Here is a 19,728-nt window from a genome sequence, read left to right as displayed (position 1 = left end):
AGGGCTTTTTAGAGTTAATCAACAGGTCAGCTGATAATGTCCCTGTTCCTTCCTTTGGAAAAAACTGTTTAAGAAAAGCATGAACTGATTGAGGCTTTGTTTTCTGATGGGGTGCTAAATGCTGATAACAGAGCTGATAATGTTCTGTTACCAAGGGCGGGGGGGAGAGGGAACCCCTCCCTAATCAGAGCATTCTGCCAGGGCCTGGCCCTGCCTCCTCTCAGTTAAGCAGTGTGGAAGGGAATGGAGGGCTGCTTTAGCACCCTCCAGCTTCCAGCCCAAGCCACTGCAGGCATGTGCCTGGATTTTTTCAGTCCAGAGGGAATGTCTTTGTGGTTACAAACTGGTTCAACCTAGCCAGGTTAAACTAAGATGCAAAGATCAAATCAATTCAGACTCAGGCTTTTTGAATGTCTGCCCCTAGCCCAAAGGTAAGGTAGGCTTAATCGAAGATGGAAATCAACATTGTCAATCCTAAATAAATGGACAGTAAGCAGAATGGCCAATCAAGACCAGTATCACAATTACTTGGTGGATCATATGTTCATTCACCACCTCTTTGGTTTTAGAAACCTAAGAAACAGTAACTTCATATTATTATCACTTTGGGGAAAGAATTATTCACCATTTCTGTATATAAGCATAATATGGCCTAATTCAGTGAAGCAGCATCAGAAGAACAAATGAATTTCACTATACTGAGAGCAGGAAACATTTAGAAATCTGTTTGTCTAGGCTTGTAAACTGTGCTCATTACTATGGTATCCAAACATAGCATAAATTATATTTTGAACAACCTCAAATAATTTCTGTTTAACCAATGGACCTTGGCATTTTCCAGCAAGATAACAGCTCTTTTTGAAAACTAAGCCAAATTTTCTACACAGAATAAATTTGCTTTCCCACAAATTTATAGATGACTCCCTTTCCAAGCCCTAAAAGTATGTTCCAAATTTTTCAGGCTCCAGTCCTGCCTGTGATATAACTGTTTTCATCAGCTAAAATTAAGATGCCATCAAAGGCACACAGATCAAGTAATTATTATGATGTATTATTATTATAATGTATAAGCTGTTAAATACTAAATGTGTGGTTAGCGATATACAAGAAACAAAAAGCAAGCTGCTTAAGAAGCTTTCACTCTAATAGGCTGCTCCAAATATTACTGAAAGTAATACTTCCTGCTATAAGTAATCCTATTCATCTAAATGGGACTAAACAGAGTATTAAGTGTTACACCTGGTAGCATTTGAAGGCATTTATAAGACAAGTAGGCAATAAAACCAAAAAAGTTCACTTCCCAGTAACTGAAATCAATTAGACAGCAGTGGCACCTGCAGGAAAACCTCAGCATGAGGCAAAGCAGATCGTAATAGATTTTTCTGTTGTTGTTGAATCTCATGGTATTTTGGACTCTTACTTATTTGACCCTAAGAAATCCTAGCAGGACAGAAATAAAATGCTAATTTAAACTGTACGTATTTAAAATAATCTGAAATGAGATTCCATTTTCTCCTTTCCTCAGTCAATAGTCCAGTGCCTTTTTCTATGTTGCCTTATGGTCCAGGAGTGCCTTCGTAAATTCTATGTAAGCTCCCACTCTCTCATTCAAAAATATTATAAAAAAATACTTATTTATAAAGAATTCAATTTATAAACATTGTATCTTCCTTTTGTACCCTCTTATGTTCTTTAAATTACATTCTATTGTTATTAATAGTAGTGCTCTAGTTTTTAGACTGTAAGATCTTAGAGCAAGACTTTAAAATGCTTGGCCTTCTTTCCAAACACTGTGAATTCTTATGGCACCATATAAATATATAAATAAATACAAGAATGTGGTTGCCTCCTATCCAACATACATCACCCAGAACTATTAAATGCACTCTAGGTGCGTCTACACACTGCCATATGGCAATGTTGCTATGGTGCCATTCTTTAGTGCTACCTTTTGGAAGTACTAAAGCATGGCACAATACGGGCGATTACTGCTCTGCGCTGGCGACATATACTCAGATTTCCCCACTACATTGCCATAGCGGCATGCTATATCTGGGGAGTGCGCCGCTATAGTGACATAGCTGGCGATCACCTGTAGACCTGCAAAATCGCTACATTGCCATAGCACACCATAGTTTGCCATAGTGTATTGCTACATTGCCATAGGATGACATGTAGACACACCAAATGAGAATAAATATGTTAATATTGGTTCAAATCTATTCCTTTTGTCTAGTCTAATTTTATAGCATTGTTTTGATCATGAAAGAGCTAACCAGTTACAGCAACCAGAGAGATTTTGCCTAATTTATTACCCAACTCTCTATTCAGAAATATTAAACACAGACTAGTAAGGCTTTGGCAAAAGAAATGAAACATGTTCTGAGTTCAAATTCACAATTCATCTCCATGGCGTGCAGAAAGGGAAGGTTTTTTCTTTCTCAGGATGCACTAAAAGAGTTGAGGCCAAACCTTTTTGGCATGCATGCCATGAATTAGCCCCACACCCTTCCCGAGTGCCACTCCAATCACTACCCCTTTCCCACTCACACTTGATCAGCTGCTCCATTTCTGCTCCCTGCCCTGTCCTCCTTGCCTGATCTGCAGGTTGGCTTTTTGTTTCCTGTCCTGTGCTCACCCCCATCTGCTCCTGTTTTCCATTCCCTGACCTATCTGCTATTGTGCCGCCTGTTTCCTCCCCAGTCTGTCATGTGCTACATACATAGGATGCCTTTGCCACTTGTGGTACACAGGCTGGCCACTGCTCAACAGAAAAGAAAGAAAACTGCTCAACAATAAGCATTTTCAAAGAAAAACAAAATAAAACAAGAATCTCCACATCCTATTTGTTTATAGGAATACCGACAGTATATTTTCCTCAAGCTCCTTTAGGAAGTGAAATGATGTTGTTGCTGCTATGGTCCAGGAAATATGTGAGAGGCAAGAATTCTCACAGAGGATTATCTTTTATTGGACCAACTATATGGTTGAGATAGACACAGACAAGCTTTCAAGTATCATAGGTCTTCCTTAGGTTTCTGAGAGAGAAGCAGACACAGATGAGAGAGTTCTGAACAGACACAACCACACTAGGATGCGTCTCATTCAGACATCCAAGTGAGAGCTGGTAAGAGTTATTCCAACATGTTAGAGTTTTGTTAGAGAACACTGGTTCATTAAACCCAAATATTTCAGATCTGAAACATCTTAGATTTAACAAACTTTTAAATCCTTCCTAGTTTCCTGGTGGGCTTCTGGGATCCATGATTTTTATGGTCCATATCTACAGGGCAGTACCATCATGCCCAAAAGTCCTGAAGACCCCTTCTCTAACCGTCTCAATTCCTGGCTACATAGCAAGGAGCCCAGAAGTTGGGAACTGGGCTTAACATTGGTACTCAGATCTTCTCAATCTGCTGCTGCAGAGCCTAGTAATGCTGAAATATCTGAACCCCATTATGTCAACTGCTCCAAGCCATAGATACAAGAGTCCATACAGATACTTCCAGGTTAGCAGTGGTGGAGATTTTGTGGCAAGAAAGGACTGGTACTATGAACCAGCCCAACAAAGCTACATGAATGGTGGTTTTAATGAGGATACACCAAATTAACATGTGCTTCTGTTGTACTTCATGCTGTATTTAGACTCTTATTTGATCCTAAAGAATCCTAAAAGGAGAGAAATAAATGCTAATTTAAATAATACTAATTTAAAATAATTTGAAATGATCTTCCCTCTTTGCCTGTGCTCGGTCTATACCGCAGTGCCTTTTGCTATACTACCTTATGCTCCTGGAATATCTCCCTAATTTCTATACAAGCTCCCAATCTCATTAAAAAAGTAGTAAAACAAACAAACAAAAAAAGGTCCTGGCAGGTGTTCACCAAGAAAAACATTATATCACAGTAAACTAGGTATGAATCTAGCATACAGTCTACACTTGCATGGGATCTAATAGACTATAAAGCTGTATGAACTGATAATACCATATTATACTCCAACATTTTTTCCCTAGAGTTCTCTACATTATAATTAAGCTAGAACTTGAGCATCAGCTTCTCTCCAAAACTAAACATAAGCTGATCACATTTTTGTACTGTTCAAATTACACAGACAGTCGTTCCTTTTCAGCCTTCTCCTGACCTTAACAGACCTGATTCTTGGAAGCCTGAGGCAGTGACAACACTATTTTGAGGAATAATAAATGTGAAATATAATTTCAATTCTACCTTAAAAATACAAACCACAACCCTCGACTCCACAGATATCTTTTCATAATTTTAATTCAGTTGTGAATGTACTAAGTTTGTCTTTTGTTGTTTGAAAATATCCTGTGCTTTTATGGTCCTCCCCTACTGCTATCCATGGCTAGCCATTGTGGATCTATGAAAACTAGAGCCAAAAATCCCTTCTATTTGGGAAAGACTGACAGCCAGTCCATGACTGTGGGGTGCAGTGCTACTCAGGCAGTCTTTAAATGTCACTAACATTGTTGCAGGCTCCCTAAGAGCCAGCTGCCTGGAGCTGAGCAGGCAGTATGACCTCTGGCCACACTGAGGAATGGTTCAATAGAATGGGACACCGCCTTATCTAATGGATTAAGCACAAGACCAAGACCAAAAGACTCCTATGCTCTAATGCTGGCTTTGACAATGACTTGTTCTGTGGCCTTAACTGAGTCAGTTAACCTTTCTAAGTTTTCCATCTGTGAAATGGATATTGTAATACCTGTCTTACAGTAGTGTTGTGATGACTTATTATGCATAAAGTTTTCATGCATATTCAAGCTCACTGGCAAGGATGTTCAATGCAACAACTACATTTAACCTAATGCTACAAGCCACTTACAGAAATTTCAAGCTGACAACTACAAATATATTTACCAAACCTAATTCTAACCATTGCACTCATTCACTAATGAAAGAAAATGTTTCCCTGCTTTTTATTTAATAATTAAAAACAAGACCCTTCTTTTTAAAAATGAAATTTTGTGGACATTTAGTTCATAATCTGGACTAATCCTCTGAGTGAATAAAAATATGGCCTGCTGAAGTTTTACCACTTCTCCCCCAATAGTATTTTGTATTCTTTTTCATGTCATGAAATTAATTCATATTTATATTGGGACTAGATATCCTGCTCCTGGATGGTACAAATTACATCTGGAACCATACTTCTAAAGGAGACTCAAATACATGCTATGAATTTCTGTATTAAGAGCCTTCTGTTTCTATATGGAAATGTATGGTTGTGTATATGCAAAAAAATATTGCTAGCATCTCGGGAACAAAGCCAAAGGTGGTCTTTAAAACTCAGGTCCTAGAAATTAACAGATGTAAACCATCTTCATCTGCATCTGAAAATATTACCCATCTTATCCTACTTCCATTTAAACTTATCAATACTTTAACAAGAATTTACCAGGAACGGGGACTCTCTCTCATATAAACTTTCAAAGAAAAAAAAAGTTCCCTCTCTCGAGCTGCATTTGCTTTCTGTTCCCCAAGAGGTGACAGCATGAAATCTAACATATGTAGGATACTAAATCCAAATGTCATGAAGTCTTTAATCAAATATGCCTTTTATACAAAGTCCTGTGCAGAAAACTCAGAACCCTAAAAAGTACAAACAATCAACTGATAATGAGGCCATAAATACAAGTAAATTTACTTCTAATGAAGACTGGAGACACAGTCATCAAAGTGTTAAAAATTCATTTCATGCATATCTCATTTGCCTCTTCGCTGATATTTATCACATAATTCTGTGAGAAAGTAGAGGCCTAAGATGCTCCAGATAAATGTCTCAATTAATTGTACAGAGGTAGCCCTCTTTGAGCTGAACCAGAGCTGTGAGCTCTTTATTAAAAGCACTATTCTGTAGCCCGTAACCTTGTTCCTTGACTCCTCTCTAGTTTCCAATTTAAACAAGTCCCCATGCGGCCTGCTCTAAAGGGCTTTGTCTCCCTGTCATTGTTAAGAGAGCTGAGGCATCCTGGAAGTGTGAAATCAGACCTCATGAGCTGAACGGTTCCCCAGGGAACGCTGGACTGCGCAGAAGGTCAAAGTCATGGGCTGGACCATCTGAAAGCGTCTGATCGCCAGTCTGTGACACAGCAAGTGCGGTGGGGGCGTGAGGGGTGGAGAGCAAGGGGACTAGAATTGAGCACATCTTAATTAAAGCCCACAGACAGCAAAACAAACTGTTTTCTAGGCAGGCTGTCAAATAGAGCTTAGATTTAGCCCTACTAATGAATCTGAGTTGCTAACTGTTACTTCTTAAGATAATAAGACTCTCAATGAGGTTGATAAAAACTGTGGCATATCTTTTTTTCACTCTGTTTTCTTCCTTAAATAATCTGCTATCAATAAGGCAGATTTTCTAAAGAAAAGTATGAACATGTCTACCTTAATAAAGGATTAGCAAACACCATCCATTAAATTAGATGATTTCACCAGCGAACTAGAGCTTTATAAGCCTTCTATATACATAACTGTTGCAGGAAGCAAAATACAATTTATCTGACTATTGCTATAACTGATGCTATATTTCATTTTAAAAGGGTCTGTGTTTCTTCCTAAAATTCGTCTGGTTCAAATGCATGGAAAACGTGTTAATTTGAGAGGTTAACTCAGATGATGAATATTATTATACACTACCTTTAAACAATTTGCTAGTATGTATATTTCTCACTGGCCAGAGCTTTATTGTACCAGTGTGTACCAGTGCTTCACAAGCAGCTAGTCTCTTTGAAGGCTACAATCCCTTCATAAGGAACCCCAAGCAAGCCAGGGGGAATGCAGAAGGAAGGGAAAAGATAACTTTTCCTGTTTTGCTGAGGACTTGTGGAGAAAAAAATAAAACAACCTAGCATTGAACAGTTAATGCTTAATAAGGATGTAAACTGAAGCAGCTCAGGAAGAAAATAAGAAATGAGCAGCCTCTCTTGATCTGCTGCAGTTCTTCATACCTGAATTCCAAAAATACAGTGTTTCCATGAAAATCTTTCAAGCGTGGTTCTTTGCCCCATCACACCTCCTAACAAAATAAAAGTTCATACTGGTAGAAGCCTAATATTTTTGACCTACAGAAAGAATTCCATGACCTTGTTCGAGACATGTTCTTTTGTGCTTCTCCTGGTTGCAGGGGCATTACAGTATGTCAGGTCTTTTGCTGACTGACCCTACAAGGTGGTCAGTACTTTCTACTCTTACTGAAGTCAAGTTTGGCTGCTAGGGAAATACTCAATCCCTCCAAAGATTATGCCCTTAATGGGTGTTCTTGTAAGTGGCTGGATTGAGTAGTATTTCTTAATACTTCTCAAACCCAGTTATAGGAGACTTTAACAGTGACCAATTTTCAAAACTGTTGCGCCCACTTTCTCAGGCTGTAAAAGCCTGCCCACAATTTAACTGAAATTTCAATCCACCCCTTGTTTCTTGTTCAATGCATGTGTATGTGTGGGAGTTGTAAACTGAGGCCTTAACCACCACGGTTAATCTCTTTTTTTTAATCTGTATTAACCTTAATGATTTGAAGTGCACTGTCCAACACTGGCCTATTGAGATGGAAGAAAAAACTACCCTCAACTATCAACAGTTTATTAGGGGCTTAACTGAAGTGACCTACTGTAGTAGTATTCAGCTGAACAAGGCTATAGGCTTTTTGTGGAAAGGAAAAGAACTGAGGGTTTCATTAAAAAGTAATTTGTGCTTTTTACTCACTCATTCAAAGGGAGTCTCAATTGCTCTTTATTCACACAGAGTTAATACAGTATTACAATGCTTCTCAATGAATGTATGGTAACAAAAGAAAAAATTTTACATTTTGAAAGGAAAAAATTCTTTGTAACTGTAGCAAGATTGATGGCTACTTAAAAGATTACAGCAGTCTTTTCCTCTCTGTGCTTATGCTTAATGATGGAATATTATGGAGTTTTTAAACTATTCAGCCTAAGCTAATACATTTTGACTTATTACTTTATATTAAAAATTATATTAAAAATGAAATTCTCAACCTAGAGGCTGGGGAGCAAATCACACAGATACTGTTTAGGTGTTTATGTTGTTGCTTAGACTTGGGATAAAATACCGTAAGGTTAACTCAGAAAAAATTATGCCAAATAATAAATAGATAAATAAATAAACAAAATGCAAAGCATTCCCCCCCCAATTTTGATTCATATAAGCAAATCTTAATCACATATTATATTGCTGATGTCAGCTGGTCTACTCCCATAAATAAGGATTACTCACTTGAGTAAGGGTGGGAGGAGCAGGTCCAACATGGCATCTACAAACACTTTATTATGACAGAAGAGGCTTGATCATAATATGAAGAATCAAAAAACCATCCATCACCAAATAAATCCTTTCATTAACAGTTATTTCTAAACATCTATTCAAATTCAAATTGTAATCGGAAGGCAGGCCACTCAAATGGTTCTAAAGGTCCCTACAAAAATAGATATGTCAGAGCACTTAATAAATCTTTTCCCTTTTTTTCAACCTTATAGCAAATATTTTCTTCTTAGTGGTCCAATGATTAGTATGATATCTGAAATATACAGCCTTCTTTAAAAATACTTATTTAGTACAAATAATTGTTCTAGCTAATCCTGGTGGACAGACAAAATATTTAGGGCACCTAGGATGGCAATATAGCAGGTGTTTATTTCCGTTGATAACTGACAGTCATTCAAAATGTACAGTGTCTTAAAATAGTTTCAGTAGTTCTGTACATCTTTAATTGAATCAAATGCATTTCCAAAATCTTGTGCAGAAATGACATGAGGATCAAGAAAAGTCAAAGACTGAACCAGGTCAGAGACTGAATCATCCCATTGCCCCTGAATAACTTAATCTCTCTCTCTCTGTTCAGACCACGTTGGATTATAAGGTCAAAGCAGAGTGAAGAATCTTAAGAAGTGTTTCTCCAACCTCCTCCAAAAAAAGAATCCGTTATTTTGTGTTTCACAAACTGGATGATCAGTTTCAGCATTTTTTTGCCCTGTTAGATCTCTAAAGAAAAAAAAATATTTATATCATATTAGTTTATACAGAAGCATTACAGGAGACATATCCGATCATGCCTACATTTATTCCTGTAATAGAACTTGTACTTTAACTTCTATGGTGGCAGCTAAACCAAATATTCATGAATTTTATAGTAATGATAGGTACTTTATGAAAGTGAACAATCTCTTCTTATTCCCCTTAGCTTGTGGAGCATGACGCTCATTGCACTTTTAAGAGAGAACTTAGCTATTTTTGAAGATAAAATATTGGTTAGTTTCAACATTTTTTTCTTAAATATTTTTCAATAAGCAAAATACAACTGTATCAATTCAGCTAATTATACGGACACAGAACAAAGCATTACTACATAATTACTTAAAATTATTTACTTATCAGTCTTTACAATTAGTCACTGAAGTAGCATTGGTTGCAGGAAACTTTGTGTTCCTTGGGAAGATCTGATTATTATTACTAGTATTTTAATATTAAACTAGAACCAGTCTGTCAAGCTCTTTGGTAAATTCCAGAAGGTTAGTTCCTGACAGATTTAATGTATTATCTAAGCCTATCATATTTTGAATTAACTGTCTGCTTTGTCTTGTAAACAATATTTACCTTCAATTCATTTTGATTATGAGATTTTCATATATTTGTACCCATTACAGAATAAAGTCCTGCACATCTACCACATAAAATGTCTTTGCAGGACCTCTGATGGTGAAAAAGGTGTATTTCTCCTTTCCCATAGAAACTGTAGGATTCTGTTTGCTGGCATTACAACTCATGGTCCAGCACATAAAAGTTTTGTTTCAGAATTTTTGTTTTTTGCTAGGAGATATGTTGTCTGCAAATGGGCAACAGAGTTCTGACACTTTATCATTCTTAAACTTCATATTTTGCTGAAACTGTCCCATTTTTCAAATGATCCACTTTTTTATTAGACTATCACAGAAACATAATGAGTCCTTGCCTGTAACATCAGCTGCCATCAATGCTTCTGCTCTGATGACCTTCACTTGTAGAAATCCCACATCCTTCAGATTATGAAACATCCTCATTGGGCTCTAAATAATAATAATAATAATAATAATAATAGCTTGTATAATTCTTTTCCTTACCCTCCATTCCAAATATCATTTAGTACACATGATCACCTTTTTAATTAGGGGGGTTTGTTAGGAATGTAACGTTAACGGTGCCTATCAGTTTCAAAGCATATCTATCTCCAATTTATAAATTGGGGATTAAATGAAAGAATATATAAAGGTAAAACAAATTTAAAAATTTAATTCAACTTTATTATACTTCTAATATTAAAAGTGAACTACTGTCACCAAGATTTTAATGTTGGTACATTATGTAGCATAACAACATATACAACTGAATAAAAATGTTTATACTATTTCTTCTTGCTGAATACTTTTGCACTTAAAAACCATATTTATTTTCCCTTGTTATACCTTCCTGAAAGAGTTTTGTTTGTGATTAAGGGCCAATATTCTTCTTTTCAGAAATATATTTAGTCATCTGACTTTAACAGGAGTGACACACAAATCAAAGACCAAAAAGATGGCTATGTATTGCTGGAACTCTCATAACAGATCTTTCCTTCCTTGCCAGCAAGGCTTATATATCATTTAGATTTATCAACACTGGAAAAGAGTAGTTCACATTTATTCATGATATGCAACATTTTTGAAAACCTTTTAGAAAACTATTTTGAAACACTGATAGCTATGTTTTCAAATGACCAGAAGCAAGATACTGGTATTATAGTAATTGAGCCCAAGAGGCTGAAATGTTTCTATAAGGCCTGAATCATACCGCCAATTCTGCAGATGAATTTTAAGCCCACAATATATTAACTGTACGTACCAAAGCTATATTTTAGCCATTAGATAATCTGAGTCAGGAACTCAAAAGATGGTCAATTAAAATAAAATTCTAAAGTCCGTATTTAGAAATGTATGTGGCTTGATTTTTAAATTTTTTAAAATTTTTTTTATAGGTCTTGTTCCTAAAACCTAGCACTTGTGCACAAATCCATTGAAGCCATTTTTTAAAATCAAGGCCAATAAGTTTTAAAGATAGGGCCTTATTTTACTGCTTTAATATGGAGCAAGTGAAATAGCTTGTACTGTTCATAACAAAGTCTGAGATTTTAAATCATGCAAGCAGCAAGAAAGACACTAGGTGGGTGATTCTGAAATATGTCATAAGGTAAAACTGTTAGGGAAAACTGTTAGGTAAAACTGTTAGGGAGCTTTAAGTCAGTAAACTAAGATTACTGTTCTGAAGTAATCTTGAAGGTGCCACTTCAGCGCAATCCTAAATGTTAGCTTGTTTGAAAAATGTAATATATTTATGCCTAACAAACATTAAAGCACATCCCTGCCTTTTTATTAACAAGAGAATTCTGACAGTCAAATCACACTATGATATTAGTTTTATAAGTCCCCTCTGACTGATTATTGTTTACAGCGGATGTTTGACCTTGGTATACTGAGCTGAGGAAATGCAGTTATGTGTAATCTCATATGCTTTATATACACACACACACAAACACACACACACACACACACACACAGTGTTTATCACAGAGATTTTTTAATCAGTATTCACATTTGCTTATCATCAGAAATCTGTTTAAAATAAACAGATAAAGCTGAATCAAAACATACGTCACTCTATTTATGTGCTTGCAAACCAAGGGTGGTGGAAATGGTGTTACCGATAGCAACGTTATAATTCAAATGTTTGTTGGAACAGTCTGTCATTTATTACAATAATGATCAAATTTAATTTTGGAAGCTTCTTATCAGAGCTGGCACCAAAATACAGATAATTTTCCTGTTCTAATGTAGTGCAAAAGGTGAAGAGATTTACCAGAAGGCTTCTGCACCACAATTTTTGTAGCTATTTAACAAAAGTTTCCAAGTGGCTGAAACAAACAGCAAACTGGGAGTGGGGGGTGGGGAGGGAGGGGGGAGACCAAGCCAAAGTTTAAAAAAAAAAAAAATCACACTGGTAAATTCATTCTGCTAAAAGGCAGCATTGCTGTATTTCACTCTTGAAACCCTTTCTCAGACTCTCTGGGATAATTATCATTTGAACTTTTAGTTTTGGCAAGTCAGCTGATTTAGACTCATTTATTGTACATTCTGACAGCCTGGGCTAGTGACATACTGTGCGATATTATTGTAGGGATTCTATGAAAAGAAAATGACTTTATTACATTACTTTAAATATGTAACATTATGTAATGATTTATCAGATGATATTCTGTCTTCTTATTTATGATTATTGTTGAAGGCCTCAAAACCTAGATAGCTTCTAAAGTCTGAAATTTCCATAGCAGAGGAATCTATGATTTGCTGTGAATCCTTTCAGCCCTCAATAGATGGGAAAAGATTGAAATGCTCTGGAGATGAGTCCTCTTTATTTTTTTAATGAAAGGCTGTATAATATATTTTCTGTATGGCTGCAGCAGCTGTCAGGGAGAGCATCTCAGTTCAGCTCTATTATGGGAGAAGCAATACCCCATCCTATGGCATTGAGATACACTGAGGGGCCAGTACTGATTGACAGCTTGTCACCGTGACGTCTTATTCCATCTCTGTTATGGAGAAAATTAATGTCACACCACCAGCCTTATGACTCGCTGTCATCCTAGAACCGCTCACCTTTTATCAATGCTCTAAATAACATTTCAAGCCCATCGTCTCACGGTGGACAATCCGGTCAAGGGACATTAAATCGGATGACTGTGAAATGTCATAATAAAAATGGAATGCTAACAACTTCTTCTCTAAACTAGCTCCTCTGGTTTTTAAACTGTGACAAGGGGGACCATGGGTTCAGCACACCCGTTCTGAAAAGGTCATACAATCTCTCTTGGTCTGTACCCATTACTGCCCTCCTCCTCCCCACCCCAAAAGGAATTAATTTTTTCAGACAATTGTGGTAAAATAATGGTTCAAACAGTAATGTCTGTTTAATTTGTAGGGCTCTGATGTTCAGCTACAAATGGTTAAATGACAGTAATAGAGTCATTTTCAAAGGCTATTTGATCTGATGGCAGGGTCAGCTCATTAACTGTTTGTGGCCACAGGAACGGGTGCAAAATGTATTTCTCAAATGTTGTTTGCCTTTAAGAAGTAAAAAAAATAAAAATAAAATATATCTTCCAAATGCTATAAGTGCATCTTGCTAACTGTATATTAGTTATTTGTATATGCCTGACAGTATAATGATAAATCACTTAGCAATGAGAAGAAATAATCTGGATTCTGTACATATTTGTTCTGTTGCTATCTATGGGTCACTTTAGCAAACAAAATACTGCAATTTCTCCCAAGGTATTCAGTATTAAATTCTGGAATATATGTAAACGTAAACTTATGTTTCTGTCAAGTAGCAAATTAGAAACATCCCTCAAACAATGGTTATGTGTTTTCTTCAGTTTCGAATGCAGCAGTATGTGTATATTGATGATATATTTAAATTTTGAAAAATGATGTTTGTATGTGGCTATATGAGAATAAGAAATCATTTGATCATTCTCAAACCACATAAATTATGTTATACATTCAACTTTTAAAGCAAAAGTAGAGAATTGAAGAAAGCTAAATATATACGTGGAGCAATCGTATTTCCCTATGTTGTCGCTAAACTATCAATATCACTTAACAGCCACATGTTATCACAATTATCCACAAAAATATGGTATTGTTACACTCAACATCAAAATGTATGTCATTATAGAAAATAAATCCATCAGAAATGTATTATATTTATAAAGATCTATTCTGACAACAACAGACTCTGCCTTGCTGGATATCAAAATCTGAAATAATTCTCATAATTGTAATTATTTTTCAAACGTGGTACACAATGCCTTAGCTCTCAGTTGGTTAGAAAATATAATGTTTAGCCTCACTAAGTCACCTCTATTAAACTGAGTTTATGATAACACTATTGGTGTATGAGTTGTACAAGCATTAGCAGACAGCTGATTCGGTGGAGATAGCCAGAATAAATTTGCTGAAGCGCACATCCTGCTAATCTGTTTGAAGAATATTGTACAGCATTAGTACTAGCACTTCATGTTATCTGCACAGCCTGATAAGGTACATCTTTATTAAATTCAGTTATTGAAAGGATGTCAGTCAGGGAATAGGAATATTTTAAAATCTAAAAAAAATTAAGCGGCTCTTTGTTAGTCAGAGCTTGGTTTAATGGCTCAGTGTCTAGAGAAGCCTTCTAAACACCTGGCAGCATTGTACAATAAAAGCTTTGTAATTTTAAGTGGAAATAGGGGGGTTTTTTGGTTTTTTTCTCCCCTTTTTCTTTATGTGTAGTGAGACAGTTATTTTAGTGATTTGAGTATTAATAAATGCTGGAGTAAGGGCTCCCCTCTCTGTTGCTTTGATAAAACTACAAAGATTCTGTGTAATGTGAGGATGCTGGGAAATAAAATAATTTGTTTCAGAATATTCTGAAATGGAAATATAGTTTAATATAGTTATTTTAATGACCCAAACCAATGCTCCAGACTCTAGTACTCAGTCAAAAAATAGAAAGGCTTCTTTCATTCTAATATGCTAACAACTGCAAAACTCTCCACACCCCAAGGAGCTGAAAGGAATATTTACTAGAACACTCTAAAGTTGCTAATAATATCTTAGATTATGCTATACTTGGAAAACATTGAAATAATCAAAATTACATAATGCCACAGTCAAGTAAAATAGCTGAATAACTACTGACACAACATTTTATGTAAAAATAGGATTTGGGGCTCTGTGAATATAATCAAACTCTTTAAATCAATTACTACAATATTAAGAGCTTAGTTAAATCTTTGTTACTAGTGGGTAATAGATAAATTCAGAATTTTTAACATTTATTATTTCTTTATAATATTACATTAAAAATGGCAAGTTATGGATACTACATACATATCTCTTCAGTATTTCTTCTCGCTCTTTCTGGTCCTCCAAGGAGTTGACAGAGAGGTCAGAGATACTGACTGCAGCTGAGGCCGTCAGGGTGACCAGCAATACCAGGCATCCTTCTCCTTCCTCCAGCTGCAACTCCAGCTTGTGAGTTTGTTCTTTACTCAGGGCTGACAGGTCAACCTGGCACCTAGAAACAAACGTTTTGAATCAGCATTTGGCTTTCTTTGTAAGATCAAACAAGAGCAGCAGGAGCTGACCTGCACTCAACTATGCGAAAAAATAAATCAGTTGAAATTCCTCCCTTGTCTGTAGGAGGATTTATCTTCAGTTTTATCCATATCTCTTGCCTGCTTTTAGCTTCAAATCATTATAATGCACAAGAACTACACGGGTTTTTTTAAATACATACAATGGAGATGCATATGAACCAGACCCTTGATCTAACCACCACCAAAGTAGGCAATCAGAAATCTAGACTTGTATCTATCCTGTGTGATTTAAGTCTCTCTCTTAAATAAACATAAGATACAAGTCTAACGTGAATCTTTCCCAAAACTGTGAATCTCAACACACTAAGACTAGTACTAATTCCTCTCCATTATTTATGCACTCTTTAAGGAACTGATTGTGGTGGGAGCTAACATCAGTGGCCATGAGAGTAAAGGAAATAGAACATTACTTGCATCAGAGATCAGCAAACTACAGCCTGAGGACCAAATCTGACTCACAGAACCACTGGTTCTGACCTGCAGATGTGGGGCTTCAATGGTGGGAAGGTATGGGTGGCACTCTCCCTGTGGGAACAAGTGGCAGTAGCACCTACCCATCTGCCTGCTTCTGATGTGGGATGGGACATTCTAGTCCACAGCCAGAAAAGGGTGGCTACCCCTGACTTACGTAACTACACTACAGCTCTTAAAGTGGATCTAGGTAGAAGGGGCAGAGAGGCCACAGAGCTGGTATTTCCTGCCATGAGCAAATGGAATGAGTTGTCCCTATTTGTGCAGGGCAGCAATAATGTCTGTACACGTAGGGACAGTGAAGAAGTATGTTTCAGCCCGAGAAGCTAATGGGGCATAGTGAAAGAATTGTGCATTACTGCTACCACGGGTTGAGCTTAATCAAGAGTCAAAAGGGAATATCATATAGTTAACAAATATTCTACATTGTATTCTATGAGACTGGTTGAGAAAACTGTTCAGTATTTTTAATATTTTAATGTATATTCAGAAGTTAAATTATTCTTACATTATAGCTGGAAATTTCTGTATGTTTTCAGAATGTATATTGAAGGAGATAGGTAAGGAGAATTGCGTTATACTGAAGTCAAGCAGAAGGCATGGAAAAAATGTATAAACATTGATGCATCTGATGAAGTGAGCTTAGGTGCACAAAAACTTATGCTTCTCTGATTCAGTTAGTCTACAAGGTGCATCTCTACCCTGGCTTCAATTATAGGAGATGCAAGATTACACTGGACAGTAGTTCTTATGAAAAAAAAAATTACTTGTACTATTTATATCCACTAGCTAATGTTTTGAGATAATGAATTCATCTATAAAAAAAAATTCAAATAAAATCCAGAGAAAAAAATTGGTATATTTTACTGATAGTTTAACCACTGCATGCTGTAGTTTTAACAGGGATTATTTGATGTGACAGGCACATGTTCTATATGCCACTCTCACTGAGCTAAACATCTTGCAAACTCTTTTCATAAAAATGTCAATTGATTTTGAAGAGAAAGATAATGCGGTGACCACAGGGCCAATAAAGTGAGAAAAAGGTGGCAGACATGAATAAATATGCATTTAAAGACAGGAAATAGCCAATTATAAGAATAAATGTGGCCTCATAAAATGGGCATTCTGCTATTATGGACAGATTAAATTTGTTACAAGGGTTTTTTTTCAAACACTTACTATCTGTTGTGTAGCTGTTAAAATTAAACTTCTGCAAAGTTCACACAGTAGCTAGGTTCAATTAATTATTTTACAATGAACAATTTTAAACAGAATAATGGGGTTTATTGAGTTTGGCATTTACCTTTTATTTTGGATCTTTGGATTTTGGACTGTCATGAAGTGAAAGGAATTGTTATAGGAAAAGATTAAAAATCTCATGGTCAATGTATGTTCAGTATGTCTACATGTGCCAAAAAATCATTATTTAGGCTGTAATAAAGATAATGAATTCTGCTGATCACATACTTGCAGTGACTGGTTTAGATTGCTTCTAGTATTAAATGTTCTTGTCTACTTTAACTACCAAATACTCTTGAAAGTATGCTTAAAATATGTCTTTGTGAGAACACTGTTGTATTTATCATTGGACAATATTATTACAACCTTAGTCTTTAATTTGAATAGTTTAAGTACTGTCAATAAGGTCAGTATGAGAATCAGTAGGGTTTAATGATATCAGTAATCCAACAGTAATCCCAAATCATCTCCAGTCATTTTAGAGTCTTAGCCAAAAAGGAAAAATAAAAAGGGAAATTGATGCGACTTTCTACGTGCACATACAAATTCATTATCCTAGTGTTTGTCTATGTAGTGAATGTAAACAAATAATGTTAATGCAAAGTTAAAGTGGAAATAGTGGGCTCCCAAAACACAGGGCATTCCAAAAGTTAGTCTTCTGTCCCAATATTAATAGCCCATGCCATTCCTCTTTGTGATATATAATCAATTCCTTGCAAAACAGTTCTATGCAGCACTTCTTTTGCAAGCCCCTACTGCTATTACTGAATTTAGAGAAGAGAGTGGCAAAACAGCTTCCATGTCTTCAGCTGTTTTATTTTGTAATACAAATACACTTAAGCAATCAGTCAATAATTTGGCAACAGTTCCATTTAGGCTTATGCACTAGCATAATGTCATCGGGACAGAACTCATATAAACACTCTTGCCAAAGCCTTGTACAGGGATGCTCATCATCACTAACAAGGCAGCAAAGCTACTGCTGTTTCTTAGTTCTGGATCAAGGAGCATATTTCCTTCTGCCTCTCTTGCTGCATAGAGAATCAAGAACCTTCTTCACTCTCTGGAATCAGGCAAGTGGCTGGGGATTGACTGCAACTTGAAAGCAAAACAACACAGAAAATTCAGGATGCTTCCTTTCCTCTAGAGCTGCTCAGAAATTGGAAACTTTTTTGATGGAAATATTTTATATAAATAATTGTAAAAATATTAGGACCAAAACACTCCTGACTGAATCACTTAAATGCTTTGTGAGATCTTTAATTGGACCTCTCCTGCACCTAAGGGGGCTTCCTAGACAAACTACATTTCTTTTAATGCAACATGTTCTCCCTCTAGAAGAGGGAAGATACTGAATCATAGGAAATGTAGTCAGGTTGTGGAATCCATCCCAAGGAAGAGAATGGGAACGTGAGGAAAACAAACTGTTGCTCATGCAAAACATGAGGAAAACAAACTGTTGCTCATGCAACAATGAAACCTGGTTCAATTCCCCAGGCCCCAATTTGATTTGAATGGGAGCTGGGGTGGCTCCACGTGTCAGCCATAGCCTTAGCCTGGCAGTGCTCAACCCCAGGTCCCAGACAGCGCATAGAGCCCTGCTGAGCTGCACTGCATGTGTGCCATGGGGCAGCTGCTGCAAGGGTGCCAGGTGGAGGGCACAATCCCTGCTGCCCCCCACTGCCCCATGCTGCCCAGGGGGTTCTGCCACCAGTGCTCAGAGGCCCCATTTGCTTCTGCTGCAACCAGTGAGTGCAGGGCTTTTTTTTTTTTTTTTAAGTGCCGAGACTGGGCTGGGGCCAGGGAGTGCAGCCATGGAAGCTTCTCCCTCAGCTCCCCCTGCCCAGGGAGAGACAAGCACAGCCAGAGGAGCCACGGGAGAACCTGCAGCTGCCCAGCTCTGCCTGCCTTTGCCCGGCTGATCTGAATCATCGAATCTCTCTGAATCAGTACTGAATCTTCCGAAGCTGAATTGGCCGAATCAAATCACTGTCCTCCAAATCGGACGAATCCAAATTGAATATTTCCCTAATCGCACAGGCCTAATCTGCAGGCCTGCATCCTCACAATGTCCTTTAAAGACTTCTTGAGCTTCTGGCTTTTTCCTTAATTGAACAATCATTAATTGACATTAAGAACTCTTTATATTGGGATTCCTTCAAACATTTGTAATATGATATGAGCCAACAGTTTGCCTTTCTTGCAAAAGTTAACAGCATACTGGGCTGCATTACTAGGAGTGTTTCCAGCAGATTGAGGAAAGTGATTATTCTCCTCTATTTGGCACTTGACAGGCCACATCTGGAATACTGTGAATACAGCAGAGGAAGTTTAGGTTGTATAATAGGAAAAACTCTCTCATGAGGAGGGTAGTAAAGCACTGGAACAGGCTACCCAGATAGGTTGTGGAATCTCCATCCTTAGAGGTTTTTAAACCCAGGGAGCCAAACCTTGGATGGGATGATATAGTTGGGGATGGTCCTGCTTTGAGCAGGGGACTGGACTAGATGACCTCCTGTGGTCCCTTCTTACCCTAATTTTCTATGATATACCTTTTTTATAGATTCATAGATGTTAGGGTTGCAAGGGACCTCAATAGATTATCGAGTCTGACCCCCTGCATAGGCAGGAAAGAGGGCTGGGGTTAGATGACCCCAGCCAGATGCCTATCCAACCTCCTCTTGAAGACCCCCAGTGTAGGGGAGAGCACCACCTCCCTTGGGAGCCCATTCCAGACTTTGGCCACTCTAACTGTGAAGAAGTTCTTC

General features: G+C 37.1%; 1 protein-coding gene across 1 annotated transcript in view; it reads right to left on the bottom strand.

Moving 5' to 3' along the window:
• Nucleotides 1-19,728, bottom strand: part of MCTP1 (multiple C2 and transmembrane domain containing 1) — a 365,001-nt gene that overhangs the window by 158,144 nt on the left and 187,129 nt on the right. The window contains exons 9-10 of the mRNA XM_025199103.1: nucleotides 14,979-15,165; nucleotides 9,989-10,082 (exon numbers count right to left, since the gene is read on the bottom strand). Coding sequence (XP_025054888.1) covers nucleotides 9,989-10,082; nucleotides 14,979-15,165 — 281 coding nt within the window. The remainder of the gene's footprint in view (nucleotides 1-9,988; nucleotides 10,083-14,978; nucleotides 15,166-19,728) is intronic.

This window comes from Alligator sinensis, unplaced genomic scaffold (genome assembly GCF_000455745.1).
Source record: "Alligator sinensis unplaced genomic scaffold, ASM45574v1 scaffold223_1, whole genome shotgun sequence".
NCBI classification, from domain to species: domain Eukaryota; kingdom Metazoa; phylum Chordata; order Crocodylia; family Alligatoridae; genus Alligator; species Alligator sinensis.
This window is presented reverse-complemented; position numbering and strand designations above follow the sequence as displayed.